At 44.9% G+C, this 16,823-nt stretch overlaps 1 protein-coding gene across 6 annotated transcripts in view; it reads right to left on the reverse strand.

The window, feature by feature from the left end:
- The window catches only part of LOC114873759 (LIM domain-binding protein 2), an 88,124-nt gene that overhangs the window by 12,676 nt on the left and 58,625 nt on the right, over positions 1–16,823 (reverse strand). For 4 of the 6 annotated variants that reach the window (XM_046286913.1, XM_029182416.2, XM_029182414.2 and 1 more), the window contains one exon: positions 2,469–2,562. In XM_046286913.1, the coding sequence (XP_046142869.1) occupies positions 2,469–2,562 (94 nt within the window). The remainder of the gene's footprint in view (positions 1–2,468; positions 2,563–16,823) is intronic. The other 2 variants (XM_046286914.1, XM_029182415.2) reach the window with 1 other exon arrangement.

Consider the following 16,823-nt stretch of genomic DNA (forward strand, 5'->3'; position numbering starts at 1 on the left):
CGTCGCTTCGAAGCAGAACGAGCGCGAAGCGGGCGAGCTCGGTGTTCGCGCGGTTCTGACGGAAGTCGTCGAAGGAACAGCGGTGAACCGTGCACACGCACGCTGACAACCCGCAGATTCGACGATACGCCGGGCAAAAGATGATTTATGACCCGCGGACACGCCACGTCGTTTGCTCGACTCCTGCGAATCGTTCGCCGAGAGTGAACAACGAAACGGATCGAAGCAGAAGGGTTGAAAAAAGAAGAAAAAAATTAAAAGAGGGAAACTAAACGTCCGCCGATGTGAAATTTTTAAATATTTCACTAACTCGAAGAAATTAGCTTGGCCGTGTTAAAAGCCAGGATGAAACTTTGTTCGAAAGAAAATAAAAGGGTTAGAGAAGAGGATTAGCGGAGGCGCGGGGTCAAAAGTCGGTCGAAATTATCCGGCGAGGTTAATAAATGATACATAAACGATTCGGCAGGCTGGACGCGCGTGCTGGCAATAATGACCGAGTTCTCGAGTGACTAATGATTTCCCTCGACCCGATGACGGTCTGATACACTACTGTCGATATTTTATTTTCACTCTGGACGGTCAAGGTCGCCTATGAAACGAGTATGGCATTTCTTACCAGATGAAATTGATTGCGATCTTAATGGGTCGTTCTATAAATAACGTCGTTTGAAATTCAATCGATAGGATAATTATTCCGAAACCGATACGTAAGGATATGCGAAAATTCTTGTATTTGTAGGTTCGAACGATCCAGACCAGGACACAATGCTCGGACGACGAAGAAAGGATCCTGCAGGAGGAATTGAAAAAGAAGGAGTGAAAAAAGCGGTTCGAGACGGAAAGAAAGTAATAAGAGAAAAATAGACGGAGGAACGGAGAGGGTGCAAGGACAAAGGATGAGGTAGATGAAACGAAAACGAGCCTACACGGATTCGTGGAGGGTTCCGACGACGGATTTTCGATGGTTGTGTGCCTTTTCTGTTTCATAGCTCGTTAGCGACTCGACGCGTGCACAGTGCACTCGTTGCACTTGGAAATGCAGGTCAGTGCATCGCTTTCCGCGTGACCTAATCGCGATGCACGATATTTAGCAAGTATTTATTAGATTCGTTTCCAAGGATTTATTCTGTGTCACCAGAGTTATCCGGATAAAACTTGCTCCATTTCGTTTTAACAAATATGTTTCTAATTGCAATTAGAATAATTTTGCCTCAACAAATTATCGCGCAGCTTCCAAGGAAAGAAATGAAACGATGGCTCGATCTATGGCAGAGGGTTAATTGCAGGGTAACTTTTTACACGAATGTTCGCCACGTGACAAATGTAAACGAGCAAGTAGGCTGATAATATCGAGATCGCGAAGACCGGTTGTCCATCTGGCCCAGCGAGATTAATGAACGCGTTGCTTAGGTATCGGAGGCTCATTAAGACACATTAACCCCGGCCTCTTTTACCCTCCTCCCTTTTTTTTCGCGTTACCTTGTCCTAATGGCACATTGATCACTGTTGCCTCTAAGAAAAACGGGCAACTTTAGACCGAACCAGGAACAAGAATATTCGCGCGGCTGTTAGCGCAACAAATGCGCCGAAATCGATTCGTCGCGCTCCGTTAATTGATTCGAGGACGCTGTAATATGATTTCTTACGATTAAAATTCATGAATAATTTGTACGTTACTTATTCTGACACTCTAAAAAATGATAAACGTTCAAGTGCCACGTGAAAATCCTAGAAAATCCTTTTAGTTATTTTATATCCAATAAATTTACCATACCGTTATCCCGTTAAAATAAGCGAAAGATTATAATGAAAATGAATTTCAAGTACGTATCAAAAGGAATTAAGGTTTTTCGTAGATTCTGCGAAAGTCACAGGAAATCTATTAATCCCAGCTTGGCTGAAATCGACGGAACACTCGATAGTCGATAGTCCAGGGGAACGAGACGACATGTGCGCGAACGATAATCCGTTCCCGTGGATTGTATCTTATCGCTATTATCAGGAATCCCTGAAAGGAGAGCAAGTTTATCTAGCCGTTGTATATGGGCCAGATAATTTTACAATGCGCGGAATCGGGCGACTTTCGATTCCCTACGACTTTCATAACTCCTAATAAATCCGGTGTTAAATCGATCGCGAAGGAAAACACGAAACAGCGTAAAAATTAATTTTCTAACATTCGTAATTAAGAATCAATAGTCTTCTAATTACCGCGAGTACACCTGTTGAAAATATCGATGCAAAGTTACGCAACGAATACTTCGATTCTATCGACTTTATCTTTCGAGCGTATCGAAGAGAACCTAGTTTTGTAGAAAATAAATAATTTCCATTCCAAGTGTCGCGATTTCAAGGTGTCACCACCCCATCATCACTCCTAACGATCGTTTATTTCGTGACACTTAGAAAAGAAATGGTACATAGAAAAAAAGAAGGCGAAACGTTGGAAAATGAAATAATGTACTCACCTCGGTGCGCTGCTGTAACCTCTTGTTCAACTCGTAGAGCCTGTAGTCCGGTTGGCCAAAGTACGGAGTGTGCCTCCTGGGGACAGGCAACGATCTGTCAGATCAGACCGATCGGTCATGTTAGGTGTGCTGTGTACAGTGTGTTCTCTGGTGTGGGTCGCGTGTCGCATGCATGTAAACCGAAGGGGGTTCAACGTGCAAACGCGGACTTTCGTAAGCCGCCTCGAGCAATGCAACGAAATCGACGAAACGTGGCACAGATTCGCGAACACGAAACTTACGACTTTCACCGAGGAAACAACGATCGCTAACATACTCAATCTAGCTTGCTTCATGGGAATTTTCCTTCGAATTCCATTGAAATCTAACACCTTGACTTAGGATCTTCGTTCGCGATTCTGTGGAACCGATCCACTGGAAATTCTAAAATGATTTGCAACGGTATTTAATTTTTTCACCAGCAATTTATCCTTTCCGTCTTCCATTAACGCGAAGAACAAATTTTGTAGTAATAATGTCAGAGCGAAATGAATCCATCGGATCTATCGAAACGCGTACACGGCACACCCCTCCGTATCGTCGAACGACAGACTAATTCTTGAAAATTGGATTTGCGCTGTAATGCGTGCTCGTAATACGGACAATTGATTGGTGGCATCAAAATATTAGCGTTCGACTGACCGTTGGCAGGCAGCTGACAACCGGCTCCACCGTTCTCCGGAATTGTTATCGATTTTAATATCGACACCGGTCCATTAACGGTGTTCGAGCGCGTTCGATCGCGAAACTTACACGTGCCAACCGCGATACACCTTGACGCGTGCCGTGTCGCGATCCGACTGGTTCGATGATTATCCTGTTTTTCGTCCGAAGAGTCGGCGACCCACGGTACTTAGTTCCCTTTATCGTTGTTTACGTTTATAGGGAGAAACCTTGCAACCTTTTACCTTTAGCTATATAATCGAACAATGAAACGTAGGTTTGAACGAGATTTCACTGTTACGAACACGATAAAACGAGAATGGTGCATGTCGTTGGAAAGATCGATCGTGCCAGAAAGAACTTGGCCTTTCTAGTCTCCGGAGAATCACCGCTGTGGGACCTGACGACACGTCACTGCCGTTCCTGCGTGTGTGTACACTCAGCGGGGTGAATTTACCAGGGAAGGGTCGAGGCTCAAGGGTTGCAAGGGTAACCTACTGTCGTACATGGTTCACCAGGGACGAGCTCGACAAATTTCTCCTCCCATTCGTGTTCTGATTCATCTTGATCCTGAGCGATTCACCGAAAATCTACTGCTTTATTTCTTTCTATTTCTCGTTTCTTTTCCAACCCCTAGTTTCCCTCGTTCATTCAATTTTTTAATACCAACGAGAGAGTCGACATTTGACGAAGCGGAAACAAAGTTGATTATTAACCGGCTCGAATTACGTTAACTTTTTCATCGGTCGGTTAGCGCGTCGAAACAAAGGTTAACACACGTTCGTTTATAATTAATCGGCTTATTTTAGTTCGAAACGCGTGAATGTGGTATCGATCGAGTGCTACGTATGAAAAATTTTTAGGTCGCCTGTTTATTTATAAATAAGCAAACGAAGGATTAATAATAAACGAGGTATTATTGGTCACCGATCGAACCTCGGCCTGATAATTATAATTAATCATTTTCCAAATCGAGACAAATATTTTCTTTTTTTTTTTTTTTTCAATTTCGATCACTGGTGAAACTGTCATATAGGAAAAGAGACACGAGCGCTGGTTGACAGATCGAGCGTGTGGCGTAACATAAAACAGAATGGAAACGCGCTAATTTAGCCGACAACGTAATTTCACGTGAGGCACGTACGCGGCGTGTAGCCGCGTGCAATAATCCGAAACCGGCTCGCGTGGTACTCACCAAGTATCTCTCTCTCGTTCAAGACGTGCTCGCCACGATCGAACTAATTAATTCGTCGCACGGCAGAGCGGCGGGTTCGGTTGCACGCTCCCCAGAATTTTTTCCTTCTTCTCTGCCGTTCCCCGCGAAAGATCGTGACAGATCGTTCCTCCCGATACGGAACTAATCCCGATGAATGAAAAACTTTCAGCCGCGAGCAGCGCGTGTCACAGTTTCGCTGACCGATCTCGCATCGCTAAGAAGCATCGTCCCGATGAAAAGTGGACTTTTCAAACACGAAACTTTTCTTTCGTCGCTTCTCGACTCGATCTTCCGTCGATCGTGTCCGAATCCGCGAGAAACGCTTAGAAAGCACGGGGCAAGAGTGTCGCCGCGGGATTTTCGATGAGGTTCGCTCACCGGGTACACGGTCGTTATCAACTCGTGGGAGTTAATAGGTTTAGTTCGGCCGGCTAATGGGTGTCCCCGGTGCGGCGGGTCGCGTCGCGTCGGCAGGAAATCAGCTGACCGGCCAGCTGGTCATGGAAGAAGGTGCAGGAACCCGCTGGTTGAGAGCCGTCGCCTGCAGGGGTCTCAGATTGGGTTAGCAAAGGGCGCAGTTCAGACTGGAGGAGGGTGGCTGGTCGAGGGTGAGTCTGGTGCGCGGAGGGAGGAACGGGGTGTTATTAGGGGTTGCTCATGGGGTGGCACTGCGATCAATGCTGGGGAGTCATGCTAACCCCCCTTTCGAAGTCTATATATAGAAGAATCGCGCGCGCACACACACGTAAAGACCGACACACGGAGGCTACACAACCGATGTTGAGTAGCGATGGCCATTCGAATTCCTGTCTCGCGAGTTTCCGAGCGATTTGCTAGCACGCACCCCGCTTTCAAGTCGCTTCGAATATTATTCGGATTGATACGAGGCGAGGAGGAACCGGCCAGCAACGTGATTGCCGAAACGTGTTCCTTCGTCACCTAAGAGTTAATATTACTTGATTCTTTGTTCTATCATCCCCTTTGCCTTTCGTTCATTCTCAAAGGAGAAGTATACGCGTTTAGATTTCTATGGAAATGATTTTACACCCATTTGTTCGGGATGTTACTTGTTATCGCAGATCGACCGATAGACAATGTCCGACTCGGTTGATTAATCGAGGAATCTAGCGGAAGTTTTCAAGGTAAGCTGAAAGCGATTGAAAGAGCGTTAAAGCCATCGCTAGGGACGAAAGCGTCGGTGTGAATACGTAAGCCCAGGGGATGAGCGTCGGTCTTGCGGGAGAGACCCTCGGGAAGGGGGCTAACGAAACGCGACGTACACGTGTAAGCTTCATGGCCTCAAGTGGGATTTTTCCGAGCAACTTTGCTCTAATTTTCTAATCGTTAAAACCATTGATTCCGCAAGGGGGATATATTAAAAGATTATGAATACGAGTTTCGTACGTTGATTACTATTAAATTCATTATTTTTTACAGAAGTCTTTGTTTTTTGTTTAAGAAAATTTCATCGATAGATTTGTTCGACAAATTTTTATTCCGCTACCTACTCGATTTTCCAGAATGCCGCTGATGCCGAGGAACGGTTTAAGGAATGTTTACGAAGGTTGTTTTAAGGAAAAGCGGAACCACCGTGACAAGCGGCAAGGAACGTCTCTATAAAAACGCAAGAGAGCTCGTTACTTTAGGATTTATCGGCTCGTTGCTTTTATGCAGCGCCTTAAACGCGCGACAGGTCGCGTTCCCGCGCGAAACTATCGCAAATTGAACGGCAATCTATCCGAGGAACCCTTTAGCTACAGAAATTGTCCAGTTTACGAGGAAGAATTTGCATCGCGCCGATACAAGAATCCTCTTCATTCGCCGGCCGTGATAGTGGCTCGTAAAAATTTACTCGAAAAGAAAAGAAAAACGTCTTACACAATCGTAGAATGGATCGTTTTATTAGTTCCGCTTCTTCCTGCGGGTACTGGCCGAAGAAACCATCTCAATTATTGGCCCTACGTGTTATAAAACGTAGAAAAACACACGGCACGGCTTATCAGAGGAATACGTCGTTACGTAACATTCCTGCCCGATAAGAGCGTGCATTTATCGATCTTTGACACGAGCCGAGTAATCGTGTCGATAATTGAAACTACAGTTTCATTGAACGTGGAAAAGAAAAGGAAAGGCGTGCCGATACTTTCGTCTATAATTGACTTTCTCGATCTTTCAATGACCGAGATGCTTATCTATACGATTTTCGACCAGTCGAGAGGAGGAACTTTTGAAATTCGACTACTCGAAAAGTCGATCCAGTTTTAGCGAGAAATTATATTCAGCAGGTAAACGAAGCTCTTCCGTTATCGTTCATAGAGTTGTTAATCGATTTATCTACTTCGGAAGAATCTCAATTGAAGTTGAACGATCGAAACCCTCGAGAACCTGTTGCTGAGCGAAAAATCATTTCTATTATTTTTAATCGTAATTAAAATAAGGCAATCGCGAACTCTTCCATTAGATTACACGCAGAAAGTAAAGAGCGAGTCAGCTTTCCAACAGCAAGTCCCTTATACTTTCGTCGCTGGCGCAGCAGTAATCGCACCGTCGCTCTCGCGATTTATGTTCACCAGCAACGATACTTTATCCTCGATTCATCCTTCTATCATACTTTTTTCTCTTTTTTTCTTCGTCTGTTAATTAAACGCGAGTCGACTCTCCGCGTCTTCTATATTTCCGAAAGAAATTCAAAGGATCGAATGAATGAAAAATCGATTAGACTATTGATAAATCTTCCTCGAGATCGCTGGTGTACACCGAGTTCTGGAATTCGTCCGAAGTTTGCTCGTGGGAACAGAAAGCGATCCGACTTGTTAAGCGAACCGGAGAAAACCACGTTGGTCGTACGATGTGTGCCAGCCATAAAAGAGCAATAATCAGCGTGCCACGCCGGTTAGCGTTCAACTCGGCCAGTGGCCATTGCTGGAAAAGTGAACGGTGGTGCGCCTCTCCGTGACGAAATGCCGAGCAAAACGTACCTCGAATCGTGGCTTCTCTTCTCGCGATTATACTCGATTTAATTCACGTACCTTCTCTCGTCGTTCCTTAAACCAAGGAATTTTCAAACGATCCCCATCGGACCGGGAAAAGTTTACCGCTCTAGCAACGATAGCCAGAGTTGATCAACGTTCAACCCTTTCGTTACGCGTCCAGACTGGCCAAAAAGCGGTGTGTACGGTAGAACGAGTTTGAGGGTTTGCACTTTACCACGAATCGAGTTTACGTCTATTTGCTGCTTCACGCAATTTATCGCCCCTGCACGACAGTTACTTAATCCTTTACCCTCCGACCTGCACGATAAAACACATCGTTGGCAACAATTTCCGCGCTTTGCCGTAAGGTGGAAAAATTCGAATCGGAATCAAACTATTTAACGAAATTCATTCATTTCGCTTGCACGCTCCTTAAATTGCATTTCTCTCGAATATTCTAAGTAATTAAAATTATATTCAATATTTTGACCAACTCTTGGTAACGACAGAATCTTAATTGAAATGCAACACGAGAAATCAATGAGGGCGGAGTGTTCGAATTTTCCGACTAAAAATAAAACTCACCGTTCAGGTGTTTCGTTCTCGTGAAAATGTCACGTTGTCAGAATTTTTCCGATCAGAAATCAATGAAGTAACGTACACTGGGAGGAAATTTTCCATGCCGGTCGTGGTTAAACAAAGAGACGATATTTTCTGGAAAAGCTAAGAGAATGGGAAAAGATCGATAAAGGCCGCGACTTGGTGCAGCCTCCTCTCTTCCTGGATCCATCCATTTATTTGTTCGCGCTAAACGCGAGATCATTTCACCGCGGAGCGTGTTGGTTGCGTCGAGAGGAGACTAGCATGTGGCGTTTCACCGTTCTCTATGACGAAATCGCAGGCCAAGCCAGGCCAGGCCAGGCGAAACGGCCGTCTAGAATAGAAAGAAAAGAGATTCTCATTTCGCCATCGATACGGAACGAACCGCGAAATACGCATTCGCGGTTGGTCCCCGCTTTTGCATCAGAAACGCGCCGTTTCGCTGCTTTCGCTCTTCTGAAAATTCGAAAAGCACCCGTTTCTACTAAAATACAAAGGGCGTTTCATTCCTCATTTTTTCTCTTTATCTTCTTCTCTGTTTCGCAGCCGATTTATTATTAGTCGTTTCGTCAGTGTGACGCAAGGACGACGTTCGCCAGGCGAACACCGAGACTGCGTCGAAACTCTCCAGCTTATTTATCACTGTTCGTTGCGATTCGACGATGACAGTCTTACCGTGAATTTAACGCACGTTTATTGTCACAGGGGTCATCGGTAGCCGACATCTCGCGGTGTAATCAAATGTAACCTTTGGTATTTTGTTAATGATAAAGGGTAGAAAATTGATATAAATTAATGAATGAATTTCATTATGATTTGCGTATCGCTTCCGAAGAACGATGCGAAAAAAGTCAACGAATCGTTGTTGTTGTTTTTCTCAAAAGATTCAACGAAATATTAACAAATATTGCGTCTTTGCGCGTCGCGGGCAATAAAAGAAAAAATGTAAAATTCAGCGAGGTTCACGGTTTGGTCGCTAGTTCGTTCCGCCTGGCCTCTGACCCTAATGATTACGGGTATCAATTAGCGGTGCATGCCTCCTGGTAATGAGAGAGTCCAAAAGGCACACAAGCATAGCTGATAATTAACAACGTACGATAACGAAACGATCGACAGAACGAAAGTTCGGTAGGAAAGCGCGTACTCTTGACGGAAAACAGAAGATTGTAACAACGAAACGTTACAAAACGATGACACATCTGTTCCAGTTAAATTGCCGTGGGATTATTGGACTCGAAGATGTTACACGAACTTGAGGAACCGGTTTCGAAGAGTTCTAAAGACTAAAAAAGAAAAAGAATAAGAAAACTCGCGGGTCCAGCGTCGATCATTTACCCTTCTTCTTTCTTTTTTTTTTCGTGTGTCATCCATTCGACGTTTCCTTACAGTTTCCTCTTTTTCCTCTCGCGTACACGTGAAATTCTAACAAACGCGACAGCTACAACAATTTATTCATCGGTTAAGAAGTAAAAGAAAGTTTAACGGTGATGTTTGACCCGTCGAATTCCAAAGAGGACATCAGCCATCTGTTGAGCGAGAAAGATGAGTGATCTCTTGTCACTCGAGAGATCTTTTGTAATTGGAATCACGCCAGGCTTTAATAGTTACACTCGTTCGAACAACGTTACATAAAATGCCATTTGTTGTTGCTTCGGGTTGGCAATTTCTTTTAACGATCGTTTTAATAACCGGCTATCCCGTGTCGACAACCCTTGCACGGCTCTCTATCGTTTTTCACCATATCAAAATACAAATTTCAATTAAGTTTCTTAAAAATATAACACAATTTATTAACGCGATCTCGATGATTTTGAACGAAGGATGAAAGGGTGCCGTTTATGGCGTCACGTTAGGAGTATTTATACGGAAGTGACGGCACGATAAATCGGTAGTGTCACGGTCCATCGTTGTCCACGGGGTTGGAACGCTTATACCGGTTTACGAGCCGCGTCTGAAAGCTCCGCGGCCCACCTCCTCCAGCGGGTTTATTCGACGTACCTCGCTGATTTAGGGGAGAATCGATCGATCGAAAATTATCCCCGATCCCTGTTTTCTCTCCCTCTAAACATCCGCGAAATCTGGCCACCATTGAAAGGAACGTCGCACGACAAGAAATGGGACGCTGCTAAATATTTCTGAGGGAATTGCTGGATGATTATTATTTAATCACTCGAGTGCAGAAATACCTTCAAAATATAATTCTATAACTTTGTTTCACATCAGAGACTGGTTTCTATTATCGCGCTCTTATCGATCACCTACCTAGCAATGAATCACCGATAAAGGTGTAAATCACCGATGCGTGAATCAATCCGGAAAAATGTGCTCGATAATCAAGGAAACAAAGAAAGTGTTCAACGAAATCCCATGAGTTTTCCATGAGACTAAGACGTCGAAGAGGTAAGCCGAGCGGTGTTGCTGGTAAGCCGCGTGTGGGAGGCCGCTAATTTATTGTGCATTAACGTCACTTGTCTCTGACCACGCACCAGACGGCTCGTGGCTGTCCAGCGTGTATCGTCGCTTAACTTTCGGTCGTGAAACTAACAACCGTTTTAATTAGATAACGAGTGTAAAAAAATGTCGATAAGATTTCTCAAAGCGAAAATCATAGACGATGGACGTCGAAGAGAAGCGAAAGATTTGCGGGCAAGGAATGCGGTACATCCGCGGGAGAGGAAGCGGATCGGATTGACAGGTTCGTGACTTTCGAAGAGATGAGGCGAGAAACAGCGAGCGAGTAGAGCGGGGTCCAAGCATGCAACACGCGACGAGAAATCCTCGGCTTCCTCGCTCGCTCGTCCTTAATTGGGTTCGTGCCACCGCGTTAATAAATGCGGCCAGGCAAGTGCATTCTGCGCATTGCCAAGTCCGGCCACGCGTACCCCAGGCCCTTATAAAGGCTCAATCAGCCTGATCCCGATTGAGTCGTTAATTGCCTTAAAGAGGGCAAGGCCTTGTCTACGTTGCTAAAATGCAAAGCTGCTCTGACCATGCTCTGCCGCGCCGGTCGATCTCGCGGATTTCATTCAAGAAGAATCGAAGTTGATACGCGTACTTTTTGGTATCTTGAATTCTAATTGATTCTAATCTAACGGGAAAGCAAAAGGCATTTAGCAAACTTTGATATCCTGGAACGACCCATCGTATACCTGGTGCCAGGTATTTTCCTCGTGATACAAGGAATGTCGTCGTTTGCAAAAAAGAAAGAAGGGAAATAACGGACGCAGCGCCAAAGGCGTCTAGCCTTGCTTGGTGCATTACGAGGAAGGATGCATTTCCTTCCACCTTCGCCATTCCATTTTTACACGACCCGACCGAGATATATCTCCAATGACCCACCTACCTACCTACCCTAATGCAACCGTTCGCCGTTTAATAACCCGCTCGTAAAGGCACCGAAATGAATCATTCCGGCTCGTATCTTCTTTTACGCGTCTAATCCAGCCGCACGGACGGATTTACGGAAGAGATCGAAGGAGAAATCATTAGCCGAGTGGTAGGCTTTTAAGGAAGAGGACGTTCGTCAACGGGGAATAAAGATTTCGTAGAAGCTTTCTGGATCCTTAAGCACCGCGATAAACGAGGCACCGATCGAGCTTCGCGGTTTATAATCTATCAAGGGGGGGAAGCCAGAGAAATAAGTAGAAGCAAATAGAGAAGCCAGAAATGTCCCGTTTGATTCTCACCGAAGAATCCGTGTATCTAAGTTGAAAGAAGAATAAATAAATTATAAACCCTTTTCACTGAACGTATATTATTTCTCGTAAAGTGTTCTTGTTTTTTTAAAAAGTATTTTCCTTTTCCCTTCATCAAGGATTAATTTGAAGATGAGAGATCCAGGACACGGCGCATCGAGCACTTGACTCTCTGTCGCGTGAAGTAGGATGATTCCAGGACGAAGGACGTCGTTAGGTGGCACGCCGACAATGCAACGCTGAAGGCAGCAGGCATCGTTTCATGCATTATGAGAAAGGAAGCACTTCCCTCTACCAGCATCCCTCTATTCTCGGGCCAACGTGGCCCCCAGGCGCTTCCATAACTTCCTTCTTACCCCTTACTCTCTCTGCAACCCCGTAGATTTCCTCGTTGCCCGTCTAGTTTCCCTCTTTTCCCGTCTTTCTTTCCTCTCGCATCCCTTGATACGTTATACCGATCGCAAACTTTATTTTTTCATAAACCAACGGGACGAATTTCGGCCGTTCTTTGATCACTTTTAAATGAAATTCTATTTTCAGAATCAAAATATCAGCACCCAGGTGAAATTAAAATATTTTAGAATCGTATGTACTGAAAAGTTTCGAACGTTAGTTGCAGAGGACAAACGTTTCTTCCTGTTGCTGTTACCCCTTCTAGCTAAACACCCTGTCCCTCCCCTTTCAACCCTCTTTTTGGCACGGTGCGCTCGTTTTTACGGCACAGCCTCGGAAGTTTGCTCTCTCCCCTCGGTTTCGTTCAATGAAACTGGTGGATGGTTTTTTGGGGGGCTGGAACCCTGGCGCTCGATTTCAGCCAAATTTTCACGGTACTCTTCTAACGTAGGGTGTAAAAAATACAACACGGTATTAAACGATTTGTTATTACACAAGGCACGTCTTATTACACGTGTTAAGAAACCACGTTACAATGTCAACACGGGGAAAGATGTATTTATATATGATTCTAACCTTTATTGGCCTAACGTCGTAACAGATTCCTGACACTCTGAAATACCTTTCGGAAGACTCGACGGCTTGCGCGGGCTCTAAATAAACCCCGAACGCTATAAAACACAACGTCCAAGTCGACGTAGAACCAAAGAGTGAACATTCATTCGGGCCGTGCCAAGTTTTCCTCTTGCCAGAAAGAAACAATATCGAAGTCAAAGTCTCGCTGCCCGATTTCCTAGCTCGATCACGAAAAACTATAAAATTATTAATTATTATAATAAACGTTTTGGTATATTCATAATTCGACGTCTAATATTTTGCAATCCTATCCTTTGCATAATTTTTAAATCGCAATTAGAAGATCAATAATTTCATAGTGCTCGAGGTTCTCAAATATAATATAATTAAGAAGATTTTTCAATTTAAATGGGAAAATGTTCTAAAGAAAGTGAAATGTACATTCAAGGCACAATACGTGAATTCGTGGATCGCAACCGAGTTCGTGCATTGCGTAAGCAGAAGGAGAACACCGCGTTTGTTTGCACGCACGTGCGAGGACGGAATTAGCCAAGACCCGGTTGTCCCTCGGCGAACGGAGGAGAAGACTGGCCGGTCCGTTGTACTCCTGACCGAGGAGACTTCCTGACTGATCCAAGCACCCTTTCTCTCCTTCGTCCTGTGCCGCCTTACTGACGCGACCCGAACACATCGACGGAGTCTCTTCTGTAAACATGGCGCGACGCCTTGGCAGGCCAATTTTAGAATGTGTGCGCGTATACACAGGCACGCCGCCACCGAGACGTCTCCATTAATCGGGCGTCCAGAAATTTTCGTCGATACAGCCTTCTCTTGATCGAGAGAAATTTGACAGGATGATAAAAAAGGACGTTTAAAAATAGCGTAGAAAATTTCGGTTCGATTCAAACCGAGCGACAGAGGAATGTATTTTTAACCCGACTGTTTCTCGATCCCACGCATCGAGCGGAATAATTAAGACACATTTCGCAATTAATTCGAGCGCGATCCGGTAACGATAAGGTGAACCGGGAGTCGAGTCTCGGAGAACAGCAGCAAGTGGAACATGAGACGCGGATGAAGGAGCGACGGATGCGGTGAGAGGCACGTGCCTTCCTTGAACACGTGTAGCAAGTGCACAGCTTTCGTCGATACTTTCGCCACTCCTCCACCCTCGTCCCGGACAATTGTCCGAGTCTCAACGAGCTTTCAACCCTTCCTATGCGACAGCATTTGCACACAGCTACTTTTAATACTCGAGATGAGATCTGTTAGAGAATCGTCTAAAGCTAAATTGGTCGATTTGAAAGTAAAGCCTCTTTGAAAGAATCGAGAAAAATCCACATCGATCGAATCGATCGCACAGCGCGTCGAATTTAAATCCAACCCGTAGCTCGAGGAACGTGGGATCGTTTGAGATGCGAGCTGTACATTATCCGCGGCTGAGCGTGCCGTAGCGAGTCATGACAAGCGTGAAGAAGCGCGATCCGTTAAGGTGAGACGAGGTGTCGTCTGAACCGACACGAACCGCTGTTACAATATCGCGTGGCACGTGCCCTGTCCCCGGCCATCGGCTCCACCTTTTCCCTCTTCCGATCGTTGTTCGAGCAGATTTTAAATCGCCTGTCCGAGTGACAGTTTGACGCGTGCAAAACACTCCGAGCTGAATGTTTAAACTGGAAAAAACAAGCAGACGGACGGATGGTTTGCAAGTGAAATGAACCCTTTCGCTCCGAACGGCGTGTAAAAATATCATAAGTACGGAGAAAGGGTTGAAATATCCCTTTCGGATTACGAACGGGATACAAAGAGGACTGAGAAGTTTGTTTCGAAGAGGAATTTGCTGGCCGTTTCTCGTGACTCGTCAGGGTCTGAGAAATCCGTCCGGACTAATTCTGATGCGGCAAAGGGCAGTGGCCTTCGATTAATTTATTTCCGCCACGCGGGTGAGACGGCTCTTCGTTGCGGAGAAAAGGGAAGGAAAGTTATGATTTAGCGGGGAATAATCGGTCGGACGGTCGAGCGGATCTAAAAATACATCCGCGCGCGGTTTGATCTACTCGGGCTGGCGCAAGACCGATGCCAAGATAGGCTCGTCCTATGCTTCTTCATGGTTCCCGAGTTGACTGTGATGAATGTCTTGAAATTTCGCGACCACCTTCCTCCCGACCGTTCCGTCTTTCCATCGGCATCCGCGAACTCGTATTATCAGCGTTAAACGTTACACTGTCATTTGTAAAATAATAAAAATAAAATGCAATCGTTGAGAAACTTTTCCGTGTTGAATTATTTTTCTGTGCAAAGCAACCTATTTCTCATCGGACGCGTGCTAGCTGTTAAACCTATGAGCGAGATTTTACGCGGCGGCAATATTTCAAATCGAGTGGGCTGCTTGTGACAAGCCATTGAAAGGATCGGATATCTCCAGACAACCACTGCGAGAAATCTTATTAAGCTACTGATTCTAGCGCGATAAATTATGACGTAGTTATTATGACGATTATACACGGTAAGCAGTCGGAACAGGTGTGAATGAAAATTATAGAGAAGTATCTTTCGATGATCGGTATTCTAGATGTTTTTAAAGAATGAAAATCTAGCTGGATACAGTTGAAATTTGTAGACGATGGAACAAGAAAATCTACTCGACTGGTTACTAGACGATAAACCTAACGTGGAAAGTAAAGTCACGTACGATCTCCAAAAATAGTTCCACCCCAGGAAGTCGATGTTCGAGCTACGCATACGGTCTCCAAAAGTAGATTCCAGATGATTCGACTAATCGTCCTTCGCTTTAAACAATTTTACTAAATTCCACGAGGAATATCCTTTATAAAGAAAATTATCCAACGAAGGTGTCTCTTTAATTTCATGTTTCTAGTAGGTTATTAACAAAGCACAAAGTGTCGGGAGGGCCAAAGAACGTTCAACCACCTGCGTCCCCCTTGTTTCCCTGTTTCTCTCGATCCGCAAAGCCAGTGTAAACGCGGTTTGCAAAATGTCGCGCAACACTATGGACACGTCAGTGAATTATTCCTGGGATCCACGGTTTGTAGTGTCACCAGTTCGACGATACACCCACACATACCGAGCGATAGTGAATTTACGCATGAAACGAGGCCGACTCTCCGTGGAAGGCAGAGAATCCGCGAGACGCATAAATTGAGCCCTCCCTCTCTAATTTCCCTCATGAATATTCCCTCGTTATATCAATTAAAATCGCAGCGACGCCTGAATATTTATCGTGGCCACATAAATTTATTAGAGACCGCGTAACGAAGCATGGGAACCACCGATCGACCGCCGCGAACTTCGTCTTCTTTCGTTTGACCTGGCCAGAAGGAAAATACATTTTTTCTTTTTCTCTCCACGGTTTTCAACGCTTCTAAGCTCGTTTAACCGTTTCAAAATGGGTGTCGGAGGCGAAGAAGAAGAAAAAAAAAACACGAGGAGATTACGCTAGAAAAGAGTCATGTCCATTGGCGAAGAGCGCGACTCGTTAGAAGTCTCCTCCCCCACCAGAAGCGACGAAGCAACACCTAGCTGAACCTCGACTAATTACGCAACTGCTCACCTGCACTACCTGTCACGACGACTGATTCTCCCTCTCTTCTTTCCATTTTTTCGCTCTTTTCCGCGCCGAAGCAGAGTTTAGTTACGTCCGACACACGCGCCTTATCTCTGCGCCGAAACTAAGCAGCGTGATATTTAATAATAGAACGTTCCACTGACAGGGATAGCCTGCCAATCTCTTTAACCCGTTCCTTCTTATCTCATACTCCGCGAAATCACTGAGTACACACACGTTCCTTGAAATTTTTTCAATGACGATTTTTAAACAGCCGTGTGCAACACGCGTTGCAACGAGAAAGGAATTATGCCGATCGAAGGCACGTTCGATTATCACACCCTTAATAACTATTATTAAGTGTCTCGGTACACGTGTTCGTTTTCAACGTGCCACTTAACGCGTTATCTTTATTCCTGAATTTCGTATGGAAAATTCAAACAAATCAGAAAATTCCAGTATTGTATACCGCGAGATTAGATAATTAAGTACAACAGGTTTGATTCTGTTTTTCTATCGGGGACAGGGCAGAAGGGTTAACGCGAATTTCTTGAAGAAAATTTGCAAGAAGCGTGAAAAAGCATCGTTCGAGGCCCGCGATGTTATTATCGCAGTGTTGTTGTCATTGAAGTCTTT

Source organism: Osmia bicornis, chromosome 8 (assembly GCF_907164935.1).
Source record: "Osmia bicornis bicornis chromosome 8, iOsmBic2.1, whole genome shotgun sequence".
Taxonomy (NCBI): Eukaryota; Metazoa; Arthropoda; class Insecta; order Hymenoptera; family Megachilidae; genus Osmia; species Osmia bicornis.